Genomic DNA, 25,454 nt, shown 5'->3' on the forward strand with positions numbered 1-25,454 from the left:
CTTTTAAAAATGTGTTCATTTTGTTAAAGGCCAAGAGGGCTACACAAACATGATAATTTATAATCATTTCTGCATCTTGGAGTAATTTTTTTTGTTTGGGAGATTTTAAGAATACAAATTTTGGTTAATTTTTGATTTTGCTTTATTTTGGTCTAAGGATTTATTTAAGCACATGCTTTCATTTCTCAATCTTTGTGGTCTATCTCATTCTACTTCTTTTAAAATACATGACTTTTAAAAGCTGATTATCAGTGTGTTAACATCAGAACATGTGTGTTATGAATAATAGTGAAGACCTAGGTCCTTAGACCTGACACCACCTATATCTTCTTAAAGCTAACACATTCTTCCATAAGCTCCATTCACTCTTCCTGTCTTTGGCAGGCCCTTCACAATTATAATTGTTTGTAATCTCCTGGCCTAGAATAGTAGTGCCATTTTTCATAACCTCATTTAATATCAGATCTCTTTGATGTTCTCTAACATAAAAATCTTCACTTTTTTTTTTCTTTTAGTACTGAGGACTGAACTCAAGGCCTTCACACTGAGCTACATCCCCAGCCCTTTTTAAAATTTTTTATTTTGAGATAGTCTCACTAGGTTGCTAAGTGGCTGAGACTAGGCTTGAATTTGCGTTCCCCCTGCCTCAGCCTTGCAGAGCGATGAGATTATAGGCAGGCGCTGGTTTGAGAAGAGTCTTAAACTCTGGAATTAAAGTGAAAGGTTAGCAAGGTCAAAGAGACAGATAATATCACTGTAGTCTAAGACCGCGAACGAATTGCTCGATTGTCCCAAGCAGCACAGACTTGTAACCCACACATTCCCTGTGCACATGGCCTTGGAGCCTTCCCAGGAAAAGTGTCCTTGGGTTAAACCGAGAGCTGGGACGTCTTAGAACTTCTCACTTCCTAACAGTCCCACCTCCTCAAACAGCTAAATTACCTCTCCGGTCTGAGAAAGGATTAGGAAAGATACGCCCTCCTCACACCAGGTCTGATCTAGAAGACTGTGGAAGCAGCGCAAACTCTGACCTCGAGGACACCCACGGCCACGCCTTGTTCCCTCCCGTCCCCAAGGCAGCACACAAGGCCGGGCCGCCTCCCCAAAAGAGCAACCCACCCCAACCGTCCCCATCCCCGACCTGGGGGACCCGCCAGGCCGTCCGAGGCTCCCGGCCTTCCTCTAAAAGCTGCAGACGCCCCTCCCCGTCTGACAGCCGCGCTTGAGGAGGAGCGGAGGCCCCGGCGGAGGGTCCGGCCAGGCCCCCGTCCCGCAGACCGTAGCGGAGGAAAAGCAGCATCCGTCTCGCTAGGAGAGTCGCGCAGGGATTAGCCGGCCCGTAAGTGCTCCACTCCCAGGCCAGAACCCCGCCCCGGACAACGCCCCCGTGCCTCATTGGCCTACGGGGCGGCCCTCGAGCCAATCCCGGGCTCCCGCTCTTCTGGAGCCGCCTACCCCGGGTTTGCACCTGAGAGGCACCGGCTTCTTGCGGCAGAACTGAGTGTATTTGTTTTTTTGTTTGTTTGTTTGTTTTGGCTTTTTTGTTGTTGATTTTTTGGTACCGGGGATCGAACTGAGGCCCTTGCGCTTGGGAGGCAGGCGGCAGTACCACTGAGCTAAATCCCTGGCCCCTGACTGTATTTGTTTAATCTGCAATTTCCCACTCATCACCCCTCTGCAAGATTCACCCATCACCTCTCTGTAGGCAGCCAGAATACAACAGTGTAGATTATCTTACAGAAAGGACAAAACAAGGGACGCAGGAAGAAAATAACTTTCTGGAAGAGGAAAATCAAACACTGTATCCTGTTTTGGGTTTGGGAGACAAAGTCTCATTATGTAGCCCATCTGTCCTGGAACTGGTTGGTGCTCCTCCTGCCTTCCCAGTGCTAGGACTACAGTACCGTGCCACTGCATACGACCTTAAAAGAAAAATCAAAGGTGAACAAAAGGAAATAAGGAAGAGGGTGGAGGTGCATCGTTCCCCAGTCAGCCCTCCGTCATTCCAGTCTATGCAACTATACTCAATGCTTCTAAGATCATACCTATGAGCCCAAGATGTCTCCCTTCCTCACTCATTCAACCAATATTCCCACGAAGCCCTCAGTGAGGTTAAAAGATTATTAAGATACAATGCTGTTTACAGTCTAGCTCCAGACTGAACATGGTATGATAAATGGTACATGTACAAGTGCTCTTCAAGTACAGAGGGGTGCTTAGAATAGGGTTTTATGTCCCTTCCATCCAGCCTAGGCAGCGCAGGAGGGGTGAGGAGTCAGATACATGTACAAAGAGAAGGGCGTATCAAAGAGAAACCATGAACACAGAAATCCAACACAGCCAATTTCATTTTACACTCCACTGGCTTGCTTCATTCACAGAGACATGGGTTTTTTCACACAAACTAAAAATATACCAAAGCAGTTTACAAGTTTTGATAAATATGTACATATGTAGTAAAACTATATGGATAGGTATAATACATACCACTTTCAGTAAATTTGGTTATGGAGGGTAAGGTGGGACAAATTAGGCAAAGCAGGAGCTTTTATGGTATCTGCAGTGTTTTAGTTCTTTAGATCATGAACAAAATATGGCAAAATGGTAGTGTTTGTCAAATTTGGGGTAGAACCTGAGCATCTATTATTTTGTAACTTTTCAGTTTATTTAAAAAGTTAAACATTTATTTTAAAATTATAACCAAAAATTAGAAAAAAATGGTATCTTCTCAGTAAGACTTACCCTGGTAGCTTTCTTAAAGGTATAACTTCATTACCCAGTACACTTCCGTCCCCCTTATTCTCTATTTTTTATAATTTCTACATGTATCATTTCCTAACATGCCATCTGTTTATTAGTTTTGTCTATTTCTCCTAGCACGTATGCTCCATGAGAGCAAAGACCTTTGTAAGTTATGCTCTCTGATCTAGTGGCTGGCACAAAAGGTGCACTGTAAACATTTGTCGAATGAAAGTATGGGTGTTAGAGCCCAGCTGCCTGTGTTCAAGTCCTGGACTTCGATGCATTATTGCTTTTATATGTAACTCCAAATTTATCTATCACCAAAGTTGATGTATTTTATTTGCTCTCCTTATCCTTGTCCACTTTTATTAGAAATGTTAAGAAGTGGAGGGTGTAGTGCAGTAACACAGAAGGGTGAGGATGAATTTCTTCAAATAAATCCTTTGCACTGGAAAATAACATTTCCCTATTACATTAGTTGATTTCATTGCTTCCCTGATTAATAGAAATTCCTTTTTAAAATGACTACTTGTTTTTCTTTCCCCTGGCTAATACTAGAGGTCTTCTCTTTGTCCTTGTGCTTTCCCACCTCTGTTGTGAAAAGCCCAGATAGAAGAGCAACCACAGCTGCATGAGTCTCCTGGAGTGGCATCTAACATCAAGATGACTTTAGTGACACACAGACAATGTGAAAGTTTAAAGGATTTTAGTATTTACAGACTCCCATCCTCATGACGGTGAGGAACACAACACAGTGGTCAGAGAGCACAGGCATGGATAGAGAAGGGGACACGTGGGTGGGCTATTTACTTTACTGGGGCCAGGGCAGCATCCAAATTGGTTTCCACCAGCTGGAGCCATTCTGGTGGGGCATAGTATTGAAAACTGGGTCAAGCATGACTGAACACTTCTTCCCATATGAGAAAGCTAAACTTAGGATGCTAAGACATCATAAAATTATAAGCACTCACTACAGGAATATATTGGAGATGGGGGAGTGGTACAGCACTCTCCCAGCAGGCACTGGGTTCAATCCTCGGCAGTGAAAATTATAATTACAAAAATATATGAATACATATACCAAAAAGAAATATTAAATCATCGTGATCAGTCCTGTTATTTTATCTATTGTTTTGTAGGAAATTAGCCCACAGCTTAGCACTCTGAAACAGCACACATATTATTTCAGTTTCTGCAGGTCAGTACATCAGACAGGTTAGCTCAGGGCCTCTGTCTCAAGGTCTTTCAGGAGGAGGCACTCACTATTGAGATTCTGATTCTTAAGTTCAGTTAGGAGAGAATCAGCTTCCACGTTCATTCAGTAGTTGGCAGGATGAAGCTGGCTGTTGGCCAGAAACTTCCCTCATTCCTTGCCATGTGGGGCTCTCCCTAGATCACCCACAACACAGCAGTTTGCTTTCCTCCAAGAGGAAGCCACACTCTGAACACTGGCATTAACACCCCATCACCTCTGTGACACATAAAGAAGTTAGTCAAAATCCAGCCTACACTGAAGACCAGAAGTGTACAAGAAGACAGGAATAGTAGAAGGCAGGAACTGAATGAATGGTTGGGGCCATCTCAGAGGCCACCTACCACCGCCCCCCCCCCACTTTGTGCCATGTTTAGCAATATGTGTCCTATCTTCCATGCACTTGCTCATGTACTTCTCCCCCACTGGCTGCTACCATCTGTTCCTTCTATCTCTACTGACTTCTTCATCTGTCATTTTCTTCTTCCAGTTCCTGGTTTTCCACATCTCTGAGCATTCTCTCAGAATGTACATCTGTCATGATTGAGACCCCCAGTCTAGCTCTCACCTGTATTCTGTAAAATTACTAAGTCAATCAAATATACATTTCCCTTTTGTGGATTCCTACAACATATAAGGGCAGTGGTGTTCTGCTAAGATTTTTTTCCCTCTGCTTTTCTTGTCTCCCCCAAAATGAAATCTTTTAGAGTGAGGATCATGTTTTTAATTGTGTATGTCTTGGTACTCTTTGAAAGTCCTGATTCTAGCATTCAATAGGGTAAGGGCTAGCACTGAATAGCTTAGTTATTCCTGTACCCTACTATACCTGGTAGTACTTTTTATCACACACTGGAAACACAAGGACAAATGGAGAAGGAAATCAGCTAAATGGGATAATCTTGGCTAGTCTGAGAATTTATGTAAATGAAAACCTTGAAAATGAAGTAGGAGTTAGGCAAGCAAAAATAGGTGTCAAGAATGAATATCTCAAAGTCAAAATTAACCATCTTTTCTACTTGTCTAATGATATTGCTTTAACTTTGTTTCCTCTTACATCATTTTGTCCTGATCATGACAACTTTCATGTCAACCTATTGTCTCACTATTGTGGATGTGGCTCCTTTAGAAAATGTCCTCCAGATAGGTGATGCGTCGTCCCTTTGTTCTCTTCCTTACTTTGCTTCTTGAACCACCAAAAGGATGTTTACATCACTGACTGAGATCAGAAACTGCAAGAGGAATAAACTGGGAAAGCAAAGATTATTTTTGGATATTTGCGCTATTATGTGTGATATCAAGCACATCTGTCAATTAAGCAGTTGGATACATCTCTTAGGAGTTCAGAAGCAAGGCAGGGTCTAGGAGAAATTTTAGTTTTCAGTGTATAGATGTTACTGAGATCCTGGGTATGATTGGGATCCTTCTTTCTTTTGTACCATCATTGGGTATTGAGGTCCTAGACTTGTATTAAAAAATTTGCAGTTTGAGATGAAAAGTGGTTCCAGCAAACAGTAAAAGGTAGCTAGTGAAGTTTTGAAGAAATGGGGCATTTAGGTTTGAATACTAGTTTTGCCAGTTACTAGCTATATGACCTATGTCTTCAGCTGTAAAAGGTAATGTTGCCTATCTTAGAAAAAGCTACCACAGGGTTGCGGCTAAATACCCCAATTCTTCTTTTTCTTTCTTTTTTTGTTTTGTTTTTTTCTGGGTTTTTTTTGTTTTTTTTTTTGAGACAGGGTCTCACTGTATAGCCCAGGCTGGCCTCAAACTCACAGCGATCCTCCTGCCACAGCATCCCAGCTAAATTCTCCAATTCTTTTTTTTTTCCAGTACCAGGGATCAAACTCAGGACCTTGCACTTGTAAAGCAGGCGTGGTGCCACTGAGCTAAATCCCTGGCCTTCCCCAATTCTTTGTCTTGGTTCTGCTACTTAACAGCTGGGAGCTAGGTCAAGTTTCTTAACTTTTCTACACTTCATTTTTCTCATCAGTATGATGGGCTTAATAATTGTGCCCAACTTATGTGAGGATTAAATAATTAGTGCACATAAGTAGTACAAAACGTTAGCTGTTATTACTGGGCTGTTTTAAAATAGTGAACAAATGTATAGAGGGTGTCCCATAGTAACTATATACAAAATGATACCTTAGTTTGTTATTGTTAAACTGATATTGACTGTGGAGTATGAAAAGATTAATACAAAGTGACATCTCCATTTAGATGTGTCTTTCATTAAATAGGAACCAATGGAATGGCTCACTCTACAGCTTCCCAGGGGAAACTTAGGGAACTATAATGCATACATTACTTTGTTTGCAGTATAGCACCTTCCAGAAGAAACATTAAGTTAGGAATGACACTTATTTCTGTATATTAACTTTGGCACAAGAAGTGAGGCAAGTGCAAGAGACCCTCCTGGTAATAACATTGTTTTCCCTTCAGCTGTTTCTCAATGTGATGGTATTCTGAATTATGGAGGCAACTCCTTTCCACTTGGTTTCAGAAACACTTGGAAGCAGTTATATATGTTGCCAAAATTAAATTAAAATAATAAAATTAAATTTTACTGCTTTTTTTTTTGTACCAGGGATTGAACTCAGGTCCTTGCGCTTGTGAGGGAAGTGACAGAACCACTGAGCTAAATCCCTGGCCCTCTTACTGCTTATTTTTAAAATGAGGCATCTGAGCCAGGGGGTTCACAACTTGCCCTCCTTAAGAGCTCAGCGTGGCACTATGTCATCTAAACCACTCTGGGCTCTAAGACTAGGTAACATGTTTTTGCTCCTCAGCACTGCCTTCTTTATATTATCATGAATATAGATTTGGCAGCACACTGGTCTGACCCATGTAGACATTCTTTAGTTTTTGGTTTTTTTGAGACAGGGTCTCGCTATATATTCCATACTGACCAACTATGTAGCCAGGCTACCCTTGAACTTGAGGCAATCCTCCTGCCTCAGTCTCATGAGTGCTAGGACTGGTGTGCACCACCACACCTGGCTCTTATTTTTACATATATATGTCTTGTTAGAACTAGATTATAAAATGTCTTCCATATTCCATGGCAACAGGGCTACCTCTATTATCATGTGTGTGATATACTCTTTGTATAAGGTGGGGAAATATCCTAGAATGAGAAGAAGTATTACCTATGAATTTGGCATCAGACAGCCCAGAGCTGAGATTCTACCTAGTAGCTGTAAGAGCGTGGGCATATTATGTAACCATCCTAAGCTTTAGTTTCCCCCTCTGTAAAAGAAGAAAATAAAACCAACAAATAGAATCACTGGGTGGATTCTGACATATACTAAGATAAAGGCTATTTATCTCTTCACCCACCCATTCAACTTTCAGTATTAAAAAGTTCAATTAGGTTTAATACAAATCACAAAAAGAGATATGGAATCCTATATCTGGTGTGTTAGGGGCTGATATATTGTTTGGTAAATAAATATGAAACTACAGGCCTATGCTTTCCTCTAAAATCACCTTTTCTTCTCACCCGTGTTTAGTTTTACACATTGATGTGGCAGCACACAGGTTTTTCTCCCTTGCTCAAGAAAGCATTCCTTCACTTAGTAACACTTCTACCAAAATGTTAAGTCTCCCATGGTCCTAGGACAAAGATTAATAAGATACAGATCATAGCCTCAAGGAGCTTAGTTGTTTTTTTTAAATCTCATTTAAAATACATTTTGTGAAGAGATTAATTCCAGGAATGTAAGACCTCATTTTTTAAAAAAATTTATTTTATTGGTACATTTTAGGTATACATTATAATGACATTTATTATTGGAAATTTGCATCTTTACATAATCTCTCTTGGTTATTTTTTCCTCCTTCCTCTGCCCTCCCTATTTACAAAGACTTTGTTTCCGTTTTTTCATTTTCTCATATTAATTCCATTCCCTTCTTTCCTTTCCCCTACCCCTCCCACTTCCCCTTCGCCCCTTTTCTTCCTATTTCACATTATCTATTATACTTTGTAGTCCTTATTTACACTTTCAGTTTCTCACACTAGAGAAGCTATTCGGTATTTACACACGTGTCCTATTGTAAGGCCTCAATTTAATAAAATCTACTCTATTAAGTGATCAAAAATTTTAGTTTTATGGGGAAAAAAAAGACAAAAACTATTCCAATAATGAAAAGATATAATATGATTAAAAGGCCCTATGGAAACCGAGTTGGGGGCAGGGACTTAATTCAATATAATGTGGGGGTGGTTGTGAGCCAAAAAACCCCAAACAAACAAAATGAGTTTTTGGAGTAAACAATTCTTTAACCAGCCTGGAACATTCACAGGAAAAATAGCATTCTAGGTAGTCCTATGTGCACTGTGGGAAGTAGCTCAGTATGTGTGGGTTATTTGCTATGGCTAGAACTTAGACATGTGGGGGAAACAGTAGAAAATGAGACTAGATGTACAGGGAAAAGCCAATGTGTAAGAGCTCTTGCTACAGAGTCTGAGTTATACCCTGTAAGTCAGTAACTACCAAAGGGGTTTGGCAGGAGAATGCAAGATGATCCACTTAGGCCTAAACATTAAAATTTGTTTTTATTACTAGTTTCTTTTCAGGCATGAATTATTATTAGGTATGCATTTGTGCAGTAGTACATATATACATGATTCGTGTCTAAATACAGTACATATACATGGGGTGGGAACACATGCTCTCCTCCCTTTCCCTTATAGGGATACATGACTAAAGAAGTGTGAAAAGTCTGGAGACCACTGCCACGGGTAGGTTTATAGCAGAGAAGTTAAGTGAGTTGATCCGTGTTTGAAACAATACTTTCTAAGGTAGAGAACAAGACTAGAAGCAGTCAAGGGAGACTGAGATGACTGGCAATTGTAAGAGTAATGTGGACACAGGCCTGAACCAAGGCTCTGGCAGTGGAGATAAGGAGCACCCAGTCAAGTTCCTTTTAAAAACTACTACTCTGGGGCCAGGGATTTAGCTCAGTGGTTTCGTTGCCTGCTGCGCAAGCACAAAGACCCGAGTTCGATCCCCGGTACCAAAACAAAAAGCAAACAAAAAAACTACTGATCTGGACAGGGTGGTGTATACCTGTAATGCAGCACTCTGGGAGGCTGAGGCAGGAGGATCATGAGTTTGAGGCTAGTCTGGGCAAGTTAGTAACTTAGCGAGATTCTATACAAAATATAAAATAAAAAACTGAGCCAAGATCCTAGGTTCAATCACCAGAACCATACACACAAACACACAAACACACACACGCGGAAATATTAACTGTATTTGGATAAGGAATAGAGAGTGGGGACTATAGCTCCATTAACTAAAAGAATATTAACAGAAGTAGGTGGGGTGGGGGACTAGTATATCAGTATTGGATATTTTAGATCTTACATATATATGGAATACTCTATTTCAGACGTCCCATAGCCAGGACTTAGAAATATAGGTCAGAAATTCTTAATGAAGACCAATCAGATGGCAGAGCATTAACTTTCTCACTACATACCCATAAGCTCTCCTAAAGAATATTGAGGCTGATTATTTTTCTGGACAAAATGAAAAACAAAAATTAGAACCATGTAGATTTCCAAATCTGTCATTATTGGTCATAATAGAAAACTTTTCTTCCTCACCCCAGTCACCTTTCTTTTCAATCCTCATTTTGAAGTTCATTGGCACAGCATAGATTTCTAATACTTGGTGTAAACAGTATGAGGTATGTTGATTTCTAACCAGTGTTAAGGCAAAGAAATGGGAGAGAGCTGAAGTACTCTTTGTTCACAGCACAAACACATTTGGATTGTGTTGTTTCCAAAATGATTTAGTAATAAAACTCACAGAGCATATGGTATTAGCTCTGTGCTAAGGGCTTTTTTGGGGGGTACTGGGGATTGAACTCAGGACCTTGCACTTGCCAGACACTGGCACCACTGAGCTAAATCCCCAGCCCTGGGATAAGTGCTTTAGTTGAATTTACCTCACTCTTCTCAATACCCCATGAAAAAGTACTATTATTGTTACAATTTTTAAGAATAAAAACCTGACTTAAAGTAGTTAATTGGTTCAAATTCAAATACCTAGTAAATGTTGGCACCAGAATTTGAACTCATGCAGTTCAGTGCAGAGCTGTATGTTGCTTTCCATCACTGCTTCTCAACCAGTACTCTTCCATCCTCTCAAACACCTCAGGCCCTTTAGGTTTGTTCTTTTTGTCTATACTCACAGCTCCACAGCTCTTCAGAATCACCTTCTACTGTCTTCTACTGACTGATGTTTTTGGGTCCTTCTTGTTTTCTTTGCAACTTTTACTCCTAACAATCCATTAATTCTGACAACACTCTCACTCATTCCTCATTTCCCTTCTCTTCCCTCCTTACTCAGCTTAGACTCTGTGATTCTCCATTGTAATCACTGCTGCAAACATTTTAAATTCTTATTCTTCTATGCAGGGATTTCCAAGTGTCGCACATTTTCTCTTTTCAAAACTCTCACTCTCCCCTCACCTCCCTCTTAGCTGAGGACCTTGCCTCAAATTTCACTGAAAAAGGAACAATCAAGGAGGAAGTCCTTCATAGACTCTTTATTTGCAAACCAATTTGGACATGTGCCCATTATCTTTGTCTTCTCTCAATATACAGTAAGGCAGAAATGTTCCTGCTTCTACCTAAGGGACTTTTCCTCTTGAAGTTGCATAATTTCTTGCCACTAAGATTTTGCTCCTACAATGATCTATAGGTTTCTTCATCATTATCAGTATTTCCCCCTTTATTGAATCACTACCATTAGAATACATTTTTTGTACTTCTCATTTAAATGGACAAAAAGGATAGAAAAAATTCTCACATCATACTTTCAGTTATATTTCTTTGCTGTTCTCTATAAAATTTCACAACTATTTGTCTTTTGCCATCACCAATGAGCTAATCTGGCTCTATTCCACTGATCTGCATTCTACATGGTCAGTATTGGTCTTCTACGATGTCAATCCATAGAAGCACTTCTTGCCTTCTGACTTTTTGCTCTGTTACACTGAAGACAGTGACCTACTTTTCTTGAAGCAACTCTTTCCTTGGGTTTAGTGATATCACGTTTTCCCTTTCCTCAATCTCCTGTTTAGAGACTTAACCTCCATATATTTTGAAGTTTCTCTGGGCTTAGTCCTGGAGTTTCTCTTGACATTTTCTTCAGTGATTTTATCCTTTTTATGGTGGTAAATACGATGGTCCCCAACTTAGTATATGTGCTGCTGAAGCGAGCCCTGATGGTCCCCAACTTATTATGGTTCAGTATGTGACTCTTTTCCTTTATATGGTGTGAAAATGATAGTCAGTAGAATCTGTACTTCAAATTTTCATCTTTTTTCCAGCTTAGCAAAATGTGATATGATAATCTTTTGATGCCTGGCCCATTGCCTGTAAAGTAATAGGTGTCCAACCTCTTGGCTTGCTTGGGATGCAGAGTGAAGAATTATCTTGAACCATATATAATAAAATATACAATATACTTTAATACATACAAGTAACAAACTTTTTTTTGAGGCAGAGTTTCTCTATGTAGTCTGGGCTGGTCTCAATCCTGATTCAGACTTCTGAGGGCTGGGATTACAGACATGTACTATCATGCCTCAGTATCCTTTTAATATTAAGACAAAACAACGCAACAAACCCAAGGGCTCAGATTGGACACTCCTTAGTGTACTGTCTGGCTGAGCTAGGATGTTCATTAGGTTAGGGACTATTAAATATACTTTTGATTTATGATGTTCCATTTACAACAGGTTTATGATGATGCAACTCCAACATAAGCAGAGGGGCCCTTGTACTATACTATTTATGTTGATAAATATAACACAACTGTTGATGCTCAAATTTTTATCTCTTGGACACAGGTCACCCTTGTGTTCCAACTGTCCATTTGTTCTTCATTGGATAACTAGGACTTTTTGGGGTGTCTCTTTTTATTTTTTCTTTTCTGTGATGGAGATGAATCCAGGGCCTTTTTTGGTCTAGGCAAGTACTCTACCACTGGGCTCCAATCTTCAGCCCTTTCCTCCTTTCGATTCCCATCTTCATAGGATTTTTTTAAAACACCTGATAGAAAATGGAAAGCAAAGATTGACTTGATTTAGGATAAGAATTTATGGAGAGTAAATCCATTTAAGGTAGGCAAAATGAGAACAGGAAACTTTAAAAAGGCCAACGCCTATACTGTATATTTTTTGAACCGTTTTCTGCTAATTATCTATCAATAGAAGAACAACATTAATCTTTCTTTTGCTACCCTTTAAATGACTGACTTAATGGTATTGTTTTGAAAAAAAATTTTAAATACAGGAAGTGACAACACTAAGTTTGGGAGGGTAATTTGGAGGCTAAGAATAAATAAGACATAAAGCAAAAAAGAGACAGGGATAAAGGCTGCATAAAAGGGTACTTCTAAGAACCGAATGGGAAAAGCCTTGATTCCTCCCCACTCTGGGTTATTCTTATGTCGAACACTTGAAGGTGCTTTTGGAATCTTCACCCACGGGACTTTTGTAGTCTTTTAGGGCACTCCTAAATCTACACCCATTCCTAACCAATTTCACCCTCCTCACCAGCTATATTCTTTAGCTTCGCCAGTTTCCCAAATCTTCAACCCTTCCTCGAATTAGTCCAATCAAACTTTCCCTTCTGGACTTCTTCCTTACCTTTCAAACCAGGAAACGCCTATGAGAATCACGTGACCAAACTTGTCCTTAATGGCGCTCCATAATTTTGCTACCATACCGCCCTTCCTCACCGCTCTTCCTCACCCATTTGCTCGCCTCCGCCTTAGTCTCACTCCCCCCTACCCGCGAAAGAGTTGCGCCTGCGCGCCTCCAATTCAGGAGCTTTCCCTTTCCTGGTGACCAATCCACTGTCTACTCCGGTCCTTGGGACGCTCCTCCCCTTTGCTGGGGCCCTGGCTAGAGGGACTGGCAGTGGCTGCCCTACTGCCTGTCTGAAAGATTCGCTCGGCTCATCTAGTGGAGAATTTTAAAGAGCCACTAAATGAGTAGAACGTATATGAAATTGTTCCCTATATTTTCCACTCCGGAGTCAAACTGAGGAAATCGGCATGTCGGGGTGAACGGGCGATCCGGTCTGTTTTCGATCTGGCAATCCGCGGACAGCTTCTTCCCTTCCACCTCCCTCCGCCCCGCCCCCACTTGCTTCCCGGCCGCGCTGGTGAGTGGCGGGCGGGAGGGCCGGCGGGGGGAGGGAGGAGGGGGAGAGGAGGAAAGGCGGGCCCTCGGCTGGGAGATAGGTGGGGGGAGGGGAGGGAGAGCCGGAGCGCTGGAGTTGGTGCTGGGAAACCCGGGGCTCATGTTGACAACAAGCTCGAGGTGAGTTCCGGGGAGCCTCTTCCCCCTCCGCTGCAACCATCGGGAGGAAGCGGGGCTGTGGGGCACCGGCCTGGAACCTTACTCTCCGAGGGACCCAAAAGGCTACTCCGCACCCCAGCTCTCCCTGGGCGGCGAGCAGCGGAGAACCGTGGTCCGGCGTCGTTCTCCTCAGACCTCTCTCTGGGAAGCGCTCACCAACGCGGGAGCCCCCGGCCTGGCCGGGGCCGACATGAGGGGTGGTAGAGGAGGTGCCTGTCCCGTGTGCTGGGCCGAGCCTGGGGGCTGGGGGAAGGTGTTTGGGGGCGTGGAATAGAGCTAGGGGAGGTTGGGGAAGCGAGGGCGAGGAAGTGGGGAGGGCGCGTGTGTGGGAGGCCGTGGAGTGGGGAGATCAGCCGGAGAGTCCGCGATGGAGAGGGCGTGTAGGGCGAGAAGCTCGGGTTGGCACGAAGGTGGCCCGCGAAGGTGACTGGATGCCCCTAGGAAGGAAGGAAGGGGAGTTGTGGCGGGGAAACATGTTAGGTGTAGGAGTGTGAGCCCGAGCAGGAATTTGGGGGAGGTGTGTTTAGGGGAAGGGCGTTTGGGTATAATTGGGGGTGATGGACAGAGGTTGTTTGGTCTTCTTCTTCATCACTTAGGCTGGTCGATTCCTCATTTCGCATTCATCAGAAGCTTCAAGACTGTTGCTAGTGCTGTTCAACTAAGGCAGTCCCAGGATATTTGGTCAAATATCCAGGTTAGGAAAGCAGAGCTCGCTTGGAGGTTTAGGGATACACACTCGAGTGACTGGACCATCAACTCTTACTCTTTAAGAACTTACTAATAGTGATGCATCGAACAAAAATAAAACATTATCGATTCTTCTCGTTTATCATAGTTTTTAAGGTGTTCGTAAAAATCGTACGAATCATCCAAAAAGCCATTTTTGAACTATGGTGAAATTTCAAAAGATTTAATTAAGTTCTTCGTATGTAAGAACTTTTTAAAGTATAAAGGTAAAAACGGAGATGCTACTGTGCTGTTCTGCTCCTAGAACATTTTAAATAACACAGAATGAAAAGGCAAAAGCATTTTTAAACTCAGGAGTATTTTCAGAGCAGTCCAATTGTGATTTCATCCATGGTCCATATGGTACTTTTCAAAGTAATATCTCTAAAAGGGAAACACTCCATTTCTCTGTCCTCTCACTCAATTGGTATTTGTTTTACTAGTAAGTAGTTTTTACCTTCTTTTGGAAGTTCAGAATATACTTAGAAAATAAAATAAAATACATAGCTCAAGTGCCAGGGCACTATTTTGGGAGCTAGGAGGGTGGTTTTTAAGTATGGTTTCCTTTTAACAGCTGTCTGAATATTATTCAGTAAAATAATTTTACAAAACTAATTATTTCAATTAAAAGATCACTACTTTTTGTCTTATTTTGAGATAGAATAATGTTCTATAAACTGGCTTTTACACGAAAACCTTTTGGAAACTCTTCGGATGAAATATTTGGCTGTTGAATAAAGCTTGCTTTTACTAAAATAAGAATTTTAGCATTTTATTAAATATAATTTTGCTCAGTTTAATTCATGTATTACAAATGTTTAGTAATCTGAATCTTTGTCATATATTTTAGGTTTTTTTTGAATCCTAAAGTAAGGAAATGTAGTGGAAAAGAGCTCTGGGCAGTCTCTAAACTTGTGTAATTTGGGGCAGATTCTACTGCTACTGCTGCCTCAGTGTAACAGTTGAGAGTCAAAATAGAAAAAACCCAATAGTCCTTCTGATTTTAAAAGTCTCTCACCTTATGGACTTTTCAATGTTCTGTGTAAAAGAGAATCAGCATTTACTCCATACCCTTCTCCATGGTGTCTTAACTCTTTAAAATAGGTAGCAATATCTACATTTTATCGATGAATAACTAGAATAAATAGAAAACTTAAGTTACTCAGTTCCCATAGCTAGCAGATTGCAGAGTTGGGATGCTAACTGAAAGTCTGACTTCAAAGCCATGCATGTTACTTCACAAGTTGCATTGCTCCTGCTACAGGAACCTTTAAACTTCTGTCACTGCTGAAATGTAGTTGCAGATGTTCTTTGGTTGGGTGCTTCTAATACAAGGATTAGATGAATCAAAGAAGATGCCAGTACCAAAACTTAGGGGTCTTGTTGAGAATTTGTTTTATTATACTCTGGAGCAGGATTTGTCTTAATTTGCATATGACTTCTACAGTTTATTCATGTAGTAGATAAGATTTATTGAATAAATGAATATTGTAGAGTCATGAAAATTTGAGACTCCATTCTGCTAATTATGCTTTTTTATGAAGGTATGTACTAAGTAAATCGCTTAATATTTTAGAAGAATTTTAATACTATCTTTATAAGATGACTTTTTTTTTTTTTTGTACCGGAGATCGAACTCAGGTCCTTGTGCTTGTGCTGCAGGCGACGAAACCGCTGAGCTAAATTCCCGGCCCAATACTGTCTTTGTAAATGAAGCATTGATTATACTTTTTTTTTTTGGTACTGGTGATTGAACTCCGGACCTTTTGCTTGCGAGGCAGGCAGTGGAACCACTGAGCTAAATCCCTGGCCTGATTATAAATTATTTTTATTGTCTAAAGCTGTAGCTTCTTATAACCCTGAAATATTAACTTTGCTACTTGTTGATGCTTCACATCAGAAATTACAAATTCTGTATAAATATTATTTTTTTACACATGACTAATTTTTTTTTTTAAGTTTTTTTTGGAGGTGTACTGGGGATTGAAAGCAGGACCTTCCACTTGCGAGGCAGGTGGCAGCATCACTGAGCTAAATTCCCAGCCCAATGACTAATATTTCTAAGTATGGTTATTACTACCTTAGACATTATATTGTCTCCATACTTGCTGGCCAGACTCTGCCAAAAAGTTTAAAATGTTATGTAAATACTGCTTAACCGTTATCAGGGATTCTTCCTAGTTTTTATTTTTTCTGGTACCAGGAATCAATCTTCCTACTTTTTAAATTCACAGTTCTATCGTAGTCAATGTCTACTATCAAGTTTTCTTTCTCATAATTTGGTACTCTCAAAATTCTTAACTTTTATCAAGACAGTGGTTCACATGCTACCTCTTAACAGCTGTGGAGGCTTGGTCAAGTTACATGGTCAAGTTTCAGTTTACTCATTTATGAAATAGGGGAAACAATATCCACTTCATAAAAATTTTAGTATTAAATGAGATAATATACATAAGATGTGTAGTATGGTGAGTAGCTATTAATACTGTAGTTTAAAAATTTTGCTTATTTGTGGGATATATTTTTCACATTAAAAGTAGGTATTTAGTTAGAGATGTATAAGAATAGTCATACTTCCATATAATGTAATGCTAATTGCACCTAAGTAGTTTTATTTTTTCATATTTTAACAGTGACTATTTAAATAGGAGTAACGGCCATTATCTGTTTGGAGTTCCACCAGTTGGGATAACTAATGCCTTTGGGTGTCAGATTACATAATTGCATAGAACATGACAATGAGAGAGAATAAGTGAAGGAGGAGGAAAAAGGGAAGACTGAGAAAAAGTACAAACTGCAAAAATTCTGTTAGTCTAAATTGCCTCAGTGATGCTTTTTTTGCTAAAGTAAATTCTTGTGTATTTATAAAATATTTATTATAAATGTTTTGGTTAGCCTAGTTTTTATTGCTGTAATTTAAACCTATATTTGAAAATATTTAAGAATATTATGTATATCTCTATCTTGTAATAAACTAAGGAGTTCAAGGAATTTTATGCTTTTTAAATAGAAATTTGATTTTCTTGTATATAACTTTCAGGTAACTTAGTTAAAATATGAAGACTGTAAAGAAATTAGCAAATGAGGTCTGAGTAGAGAAATACATCTTTAGCAAAGAAAACTCCTGAATTTTGTTGGGAAATACAAATTTTGTTTCACCATTTGTTATTTCCGATTAACTATGTAGAATCTTTACTATACACTAGTGCTGTCCAATAGAACTTTCTGTGGTGGTAAAAATGTTCTATATCTGCACTGCCCTGTATAGTAGCTACTAGTCACATGTAAAATTGGTAACTTAGAATATGGATGGTGTCTGAAGAACTGAATTTCAAATTTTATTTAACTTAAATTAATTTACATGTAAGTAACCACATGTGGCCCAGCAGTGATTTTTCAACTGGTGGTGATTGTGTCCTCAGGGTCATTTGGCAGTATCTGTAGTTCATATTTGGCTGTCAAGTCTAGGGACGTACTTCTTGCATCAATTGCATGAAAAGCAGTGTTGTGTTAAACTTCATAAAGTACATAAGTTAGCTTTCTAACTCCCAAAAGTAAGAATTATTTTGTGGGCTGAGGATGTGGCTCAGTTGTAAAGTGCTTCTTGCATAGTGTGCTTGAGGCCCTAGGTTTGGTCAAGAAAAAATATCTTGTTCAGAAGTGTCTGGCGTGCTGAGATTTAGACACTCTAGGTTGCTGGCTACTCTACTGACAGATACAGATCAGACTCTACAGAATTTATAATCATTATGTTTGTTAATATTGGCTAATACTAATGAAGAATTGTAGGTTTGGTCTGAGGTAACAGTTTTTTTTATTTTAAACTTTGATAAGAGCAATGAGGAAAAATTTGTGAGTCCTCTGTTCTCTGTTTTGTCCATTGATTTGTAAGAGGCAAGAGCTTTTGATTTGTTTCCTTTGTCTAGTTTAAACACTTCTTTCTGCAGAATATTGTATGAAGTAATGAACCAGTAACTTTTTTTTTTTTTTTGGTACTGGGGATCAAACTCAGGTCCTTGCGCAGCAGGTGGCGAAACCACTAAGTTAAATCCCCGGCCTATGAACCAGTAGCTCTTAACAGTTATGTAATGCCAGGGTTAAAACAGACTCAAAATGTTCTAAGATATGTACTATTTACAATTAAATTTTATATTGTTTTGGAGTTGACAGTATTGAATCTGAGTACATGAAAGTTCCTTTTACTATGTTTGAATTTTTACTTAACTCAAAATAGTACTTAGACATAGGCGTAACTAATAATGATAGAATATAGAGTGTGACACAAATAATAAATTTTCTATCAGGAATATTGTTCACTTTCTGTCATAATTACTAAATCATTAATGTGTTTTGTTTAAAATATCACATTACTAAATAAAAGTCACTGTATTTCCAGTACTAACCTTCTTTTATTCTTATAGATTGTTCTGGGTCACATAATGCCAGCTGAGCGTAAAAAGTCAGCAAGTATGGAAGAAAAAGAATCTTTGCTAAACAACAAAGAGAAAGACTGCAGTGAAAAGCGGCCAGTGAACAGCAAGGAAAAACCAAAAGACGATCTCAAGATCACTGCCAAGAAAGAGGTCAGTAAGGTCCCCGAAGAGAAAAAGAAGAAACTAGAAGAAGATAAGAAGAAAAAGGAAGACAAAGAACGCAAGAAAAAAGAAGAAGAAAAGGTGAAAGCAGAGGAAGAATTAAAGAAAAAAGAAGAAGAAAAAAAGAAACATGAAGAGGAAGAGAGAAAAAAGCAGGAAGAGCAAGCAAAACGTCAGCAAGAAGAAGAAGCTGCTCAGTTAAAGTAAGAAAATTTAATTATTGATGTGAAAGAATGGGAAATTTGAAATATTTGGGGTGAGGATGATTATTTGAAAACTTCCTGTATGCAGCTCCTGAACATTTGGGGGTATCTAAACTTGGTTCTGTAGGTTCCAGTGACTAAACTAGTACTAAATGCTTTAATTATTAGTTTAATAGTAAAAATCATTAATAGTTTATGAGATGTAATCTAGATTGTTTTTGATTTTTAAAAACTTTTTTTATGGTATAATAATACTCCATCTTTTTAGAATATTTTGAGGCATCATTTTATTTTACCCATAAAAACTTAGTCTTTTCAATTGAGTCATCTAATGTTTCCTTAATGTGTGCTTTCACTGCTAGTCCTATATTTGTGTGGGGCTGGGAAATTTCCAGGAGTTATTCAGATGTCCATGTTCTCCATGGAGGATGCAACCTGTTAAAGTAGAGTAGTTTTTGGTGGAAAAATCATAGAATTGTAGGTCAACTCAGAAATATTTACTTTTTTTATAGATTTATATTTTAAAGTTACTATGCTTGTATCTAAAAGTCAAGTTGTCCCTCTCCTCCCACCCCATCCAAGTTATTTTATGACTTCTGCAATTTAAACTTGTTCTATCTTTTTGGTGGAAAAAATGGGTGTGTCTATTTTTAACAATTTGTTCACATTTTATGAAACGGTTTCTAACTGATAGTTCTCTTCTGGTTTCCTTTCAAATTTTCTAGATCATACTTGAATTACAACCCTAAGCATAGCAAGTACAGTACTTCATTAAAAGTTTGATTATTGCTGAGTGTTAAAAAAACAAATACAAGGGCTGGGGATTTAGCTCAGTGGTTTTGCCGCCTGCTGTGCAAGCGCAAGGACCCAAGTTCGATCCCCGGTACCAAAACAAAAACAAAAACAAACAAGTACAACATTTTAAAGCATTTTTAATGTATTCTTTTATAATACTTTCTTTAAAATATTTTGGTGGGCAATTTTTTTCTCTTTCTCCAATGCTTTTGTTTTACATTTTATATTCTTCCCAAGCATATCATATTTTTCATATTAAATATCATGTGTTTAATTTATGTAGTTTCCCAGGTGGCAGAATGATTTTTTAATTGTGATTTGTTGTTATTGTTGTTGTTCTTTTTGGTACTGGGGATTGAACCCAGGGTCTTCCAAGTGCTAAACAAGTCCTCTACCATGGAACCACACCTCTAGCCCATGATTTTAAATTTTGATTTAGTTATTCAGAATCTTTCACTCTACCATATATGGTATTATCAGTATACTGAGCTCTGATTATCTTAAGTCATAAATGAAATATCTTCAAAAGTAATGAAAAAGCATTTTTATCTTTTGTTCCTCTTAGGTGCTGATACTTGAGATGATTATTTTTTTCCCCTGGGGTTTACTCTTACAGGATTTATCAGTGATACAGTGATGCTTCAAAAATATTTAGTCTGTTTTATTTGTGTTTCTGTTTTTTTCCGTAGAGAGAGGGAAGAATCCCTTCAGCTTCATCAGGAAGCTTGGGAACGACATCAGTTAAGAAAGGAGCTTCGTAGCAAAAACCAAAATGCTCCAGACAACCGACCAGAGGAAAATTTCTTTAGCCGCCTGGACTCAAGTTTGAAGAAAAATACTGCTTTTGTCAAGAAACTAAAAACTATTACAGAACAACAGAGAGACTCCTTGTCCCATGATTTTAATGGCCTAAATTTAAGCAAATACATTGCAGAGGCTGTAGCTTCCATTGTAGAAGCCAAACTAAAAATCTCTGATGTGAACTGTGCTGTGCACCTGTGTTCTCTCTTTCACCAGCGCTATGCTGACTTTGCCCCCTCACTTCTTCAGGTCTGGAAAAAACATTTTGAAGCAAGGAAAGAGGAGAAAACTCCTAACATTACCAAGCTAAGAACTGATTTGCGTTTCATTGCAGAATTGACAATAGTTGGGATTTTCACTGACAAGGAAGGTCTTTCCTTAATCTATGAACAGCTGAAAAATATTATTAATGCTGATCGAGAATCCCACACTCATGTTTCTGTGGTGATTAGTTTCTGTCGCCATTGTGGAGATGATATTGCTGGACTTATACCAAGGAGAGTAAAGAGTGCTGCAGAGAAGTTTAATTTGAGTTTTCCTCCTAGTGAGATAATTAGTCCAGAGAAACAACAACCTTTCCAGAATCTTTTGAAAGAGTACTTTACGTCTTTGACCAAACACCTGAAAAGGGACCACAGGGAGCTCCAGAATACTGAGAGACAAAACAGGTGATTTTCAAATGTTTCTCAGAATTGAGAATTTATTTTGGAGCGCATACTTAAAAATGTTTAACGTCTTCATGCTACTGAAAGAACTTATGGAAAAGGGCTCCTTACAGGTGATTTCTTAACATTCCAGGAAAATTTCAAAGTATAATAGTCTGAATATTCATGTTTAAATGTGAACCTACAATAGTTTTGTTTCTGATTTTTAAAAAAAATCTAGCAAGTATGTGGTGACTTTTGCTTTGTGGATTTTTTTTTTCCTGTGACTTCAAAGACTCCTTGATATTAAGGAGTAAATTTTCTGTCACTTTAACTTGCTAGTATTTTTGTTTGTTTTTATGTCTCTTCTATAACAGGTTTGCTTTCATTGTTTTGTACTTTAAGTTGTTAATGTCACTATTGCTACTCCTTTTTTTTTTTAAGAAAATGATTCATCAGTGATATTAAGATCTTCATTTTGAGAAATAGTGTACACAATTAGCTGTGAAAAAATTTGCTAGATGTGACTATAAAGTACATTTATAGAAGTCTTTTTGGGGGCATTCATTTAAAATTCTAAAGGTATAATGTACTCTTCCTGTAGTAATTGGTAAAAGACTAGACCCAGTGGCCAACTTTGTGAGTAAATAATGTAGACTCTATAGTGTTTCCACTGAGAAGGCATTAATAAGCTGGAAGTCAATATAGTTTGTGGGTGTTGTGTCAACTTTATGGACAAATGTGGAGCAGGGCTAAGGGTGTGCTAAAAGGGAGGTAATAACAACAGCATATAGCTGAGTACTTTCCAACTAGTATAATTGTATGGTTGAGAATCTGGAATTGCAATTAATCAGACATTAGTATGGGAGAGTACCTTTTATGGTTCCCAGAAATCTGCAGTGGGAAGGGACAACCATAGTTTCAGTAGTTACCACTGGAGGATGATTTGACTTAACCAGGAGAAAAGACAGTAATTTTGTTATGCCAATAGTAGTATGGGTAGAACAGATGCAGAGATTACGTGGCTGAAGGTTACTCAGGTGAGAATTTGAGATGCCAGTGGTATTACCAGTGTTTCTTTTTAAAAAGAGAAAATGGGCTGGAGATGTAGCTCAGTGGCACTGTGCCTGCCTTGCAAGCGCAAAGTCCTGAGTTCACTCCCGGGTGCCAAAAAAAAGAAAGAAAATGCTGGGCATGGTGGTACATGCCTGTGAATCCTAGCTGGTCAGGAGGCTGAGAGGATCACTTGAGTCCAGGAGTTTAAGACCAACCTGTACAACATATCAATGCCCTGTCTAAAAAAGGACAAAAAATTGTCATAGTGTTTTATGCTTTTGAATGTTAATAAGTCTCACATATTTAAGGCTTCTTCATTGTTTCCATAATAGTTTGTCATTTTCATAGTCCTTACCCCATATTTTTATCTTAATGTATCACAATTCGGACTTTGTATGTTAAAAATTGGTTTTATTGGCCACTTTAAGGGTTTGTATTTATGTGTTAATTTTTGTGCTCAAAGAATTGTAGTAGGAAAAATCTACAGTGATTTACTCTAATCACTTTTCTTATTCAGGAATTTTAGATTCCTGACAGAAAAGGTTATCATTCCTCTGAATACCTCCCAGAAAGAGCTCAGGGCTCTCTGAGCCATTCCAATGTTGGGCACACCTATTTGCTATGAATTCTTTGTTATGTCAAGTTGAAATTTAACCCTCTAAATAGTGATTAATTTGGATTTTTTTTTTTCTGGTAAAGTTGAATAAGGTTACTTAAAGGGATTTATAAACTGCTCACCTGTTCACAGTAAATTCAGTACAGAAACTGAGTAAATGTTTAGAAAGTTTAGAGCAACTTTGTGTTACCATGATCATCTCACGTATTTTATGAAAGTGTTTATAATGATTGGGAGGAAAAATTAATCTTTTACTACAGATAATTGGAGAAGCACTGGTGTAGGACATGTGTCCTCTTTGCTTCCCCTGACCATAACTCACATATTAGCAAACTGCCTGTTATTCAGACTAAATACCTCCAGGTTGTCAGTTTGTTCCATGATTTCCAGATAGTTCACTACCCTTGGGATATCTGTCTCAGATGCATTTTTTAATATTTGTGACTTAAAATTGCTTTTACTTTTAGAGCTGCCTTGTCATTTTTACTTTTTGTTAGGCTTCTTTACACTAAAGCCTGATTTCTCAATTGAACTGCTTCACTAGTAATTTTTAAAGCCTAGATAAGTACTTGCTTATGTCTTAAACTTTGTTTAGATGCTTTTGGCATACTATTTTAACCTAATGATAATTTTGAATTTTGATTTTATTTACATTGTAAGTACCTGCTCAAGTTATTGATAAACAGCTTTGTAGCCTTCCTTCAGAAACTTGTTTTGTGTTTTTGAGACAGGGTCTCGCTGTGTAATTCTCACTGGATTTGAACTTATTACATAGCCCAGGCTGGCCTTGAATTTGTGGCAATCCCCCTGCCTCAACCTCCTGAGTGCTGGGAATTACAGGCATGGCATGCACCACCACACCTGGCTACTTTTATCCATTCTGATACAGAACTGTTAATCTCTGGCTACTAGAGGTTACTTGCCAAGTATAGACTGACCTTAGGGTTGAAGAAGTCACTTATTGTGGGAGACTTTGTCCACTTACAGATGTAATCATTTGGGGGAAGTGAGAATCTTAATCACCATCAAAATCAGTTGGCATAAGCTTAGTAAATCACTCATGCTCTAGGATACCCTCAATCCACACAGCTTCTGTAGTGAAGATACCCGACTGAACAAAAAAGACTGAAGAATGGATTAGTACCGAATCCCTGCTTAACCTAATGTTAGTTTCCTTCCTTCTAAAAAGGTACATTACAGTGTACTGCTAAAACAACCAGTTTCTAAAAGTTTCTCTTTCCCAGTAATTGTCCAGTAGGTGTTTTCCTGGAACTAAATCGTGGACAGTAGTTTTTAGGTTTCTCTTAGGTATGATAATGCTGGAAAGCTACCTACTAAGCTAGCTGATATGTAAAGCTCGTAGGTGGTTAAATGTCTTTAAGTGTTTTTTCTATCTTTAATAAAATCAAATATATTTATTTTCAGTCTAGAAATTATAAATATTCTTAGCCATTTTAATGTAACAGGAGATAGTGCAGTTCTTGTTTTGTGAAGTTGTGTTCTGTATGCATTAAAGTCTGCACTTAAAAATTTATTCAGCCAATTTTTAAACACAGACATGTAAAATCTCTGGTGCTTTCTTAAAGACACTAATGAATAAATGAAGAAAGTGACTGAGTCACATTGACTCCTCGAACAGTTCTTTTCTCATATTATCAAGTGATTTGATTTTAAAGTTTAGTTAAAAAAAATGAGTATAGTGCAGACTTTTTCTCCCCCACATTGTTAATAGAGATTTGCTGCCTTGTGCCCCCCTCCCCGCCCCCCTCCCCCCCGCCAGCCCCCAGCATATTGGTGTTGAATCCAGGGATCACTGACCTACATCCCCAGCCCTTTTTATTTTGTGGTTCTGAGAATTAAACCCTCACGCATGCTACCACTGAGCTACATCCCCAGCTTTTCTTATTTCTCATTATGAAACAGGGTCTTGTTAAGTTGCTCAGGTTGGCCTGGCACCTGCCATCCTTCTCATCCTTAGTGCCCTGAGTGGCTGGAATTACAGGTGCATCCCCACTCTTTCAGGCTCAGAAGTTTCTTTTGTTAATGTAAATTCATGCAGCATTAGTTGACTGATGTTTAAACTTAAAAATATGTTGGCTTAAAATTAGTGTTTTTACTCTCATTTTCCATCTAAGTGGAGTTGTATCTGTCCTTATAGGTAGGTTCTTTGATCAATTGGTAATATTTAAGCTCTATTAAAATTTTACTTCATTGTACTTTAAACTTAAGGAGACTCTAACAATGCTATAAAAGCTCTAAAATTGTTAAGTCCTTCTAGATATTATACTTTGACATAGTAGTTGTTTAATAAGTAGTAGAATGGGTATAATTATGCTTTACAGTATATTTACAAGTTTGTAAGACATCATTGCCAAATTCTAAAATGAGACTACATGAAAATTTAAAATAATTCTAAGATAAATTTTTATGATAATTTGACAGCATATAGAAATGAAAAGTAAAACCCAATAGTTGCCAGATGTGGTGGTACCTGCTCTATAATCTCAGGTGCCTGGGAGACTGAGGCAGGAGGATCTCAAATTTGAGCCCAGCCTGAGCAACATAGCAAGATTTTGTCTCAAAATTTAAAAAATAAAAACAAAAAAGTCTGGGGATGTGCTTGCCTAGCTTGCATGA

At 38.6% G+C, this 25,454-nt stretch overlaps 1 protein-coding gene and 1 long non-coding RNA gene across 5 annotated transcripts in view; one reads left to right on the top strand and one right to left on the bottom strand.

Annotated features, from left to right (window-relative positions):
- Positions 1-10,540: 10,540 nt before the first annotated feature.
- On the bottom strand, positions 10,541-12,923 carry LOC106010202 (uncharacterized). Its single transcript, XR_001184099.3, has 2 exons — positions 12,665-12,923; positions 10,541-12,065 (listed from the first exon to the last, which is right to left on the bottom strand). It is a non-coding gene; the product is annotated as an uncharacterized LOC106010202 (long non-coding RNA).
- A 106-nt stretch (positions 12,924-13,029) lies between these two features.
- The window catches only part of Upf2 (UPF2 regulator of nonsense mediated mRNA decay), a 107,273-nt gene continuing 94,848 nt past the window's right edge, over positions 13,030-25,454 (top strand). Inside the window, exons 1-3 of one of the 4 annotated variants that reach the window (XM_021266335.2) lie at positions 13,030-13,184; positions 18,529-18,905; positions 20,390-21,169. In XM_021266335.2, coding sequence (XP_021121994.1) covers positions 18,547-18,905; positions 20,390-21,169 — 1,139 coding nt within the window. In that variant the 5' untranslated portion in view covers positions 13,030-13,184; positions 18,529-18,546. Of the gene's footprint in view, positions 13,185-13,207; positions 13,343-13,405; positions 13,591-13,783; positions 13,805-18,528; positions 18,906-20,389; positions 21,170-25,454 lie in introns of those variants that run through there. The other 3 variants (XM_013075808.3, XM_087181951.1, XM_021266336.2) reach the window with 3 other exon arrangements.

This window comes from Heterocephalus glaber, unplaced genomic scaffold, assembly GCF_053883595.1.
Source record: "Heterocephalus glaber isolate CG9 unplaced genomic scaffold, H.glaber_assembly_v1.0 deba00001472, whole genome shotgun sequence".
Lineage (NCBI taxonomy): Eukaryota > Metazoa > Chordata > Mammalia > Rodentia > Bathyergidae > Heterocephalus > Heterocephalus glaber.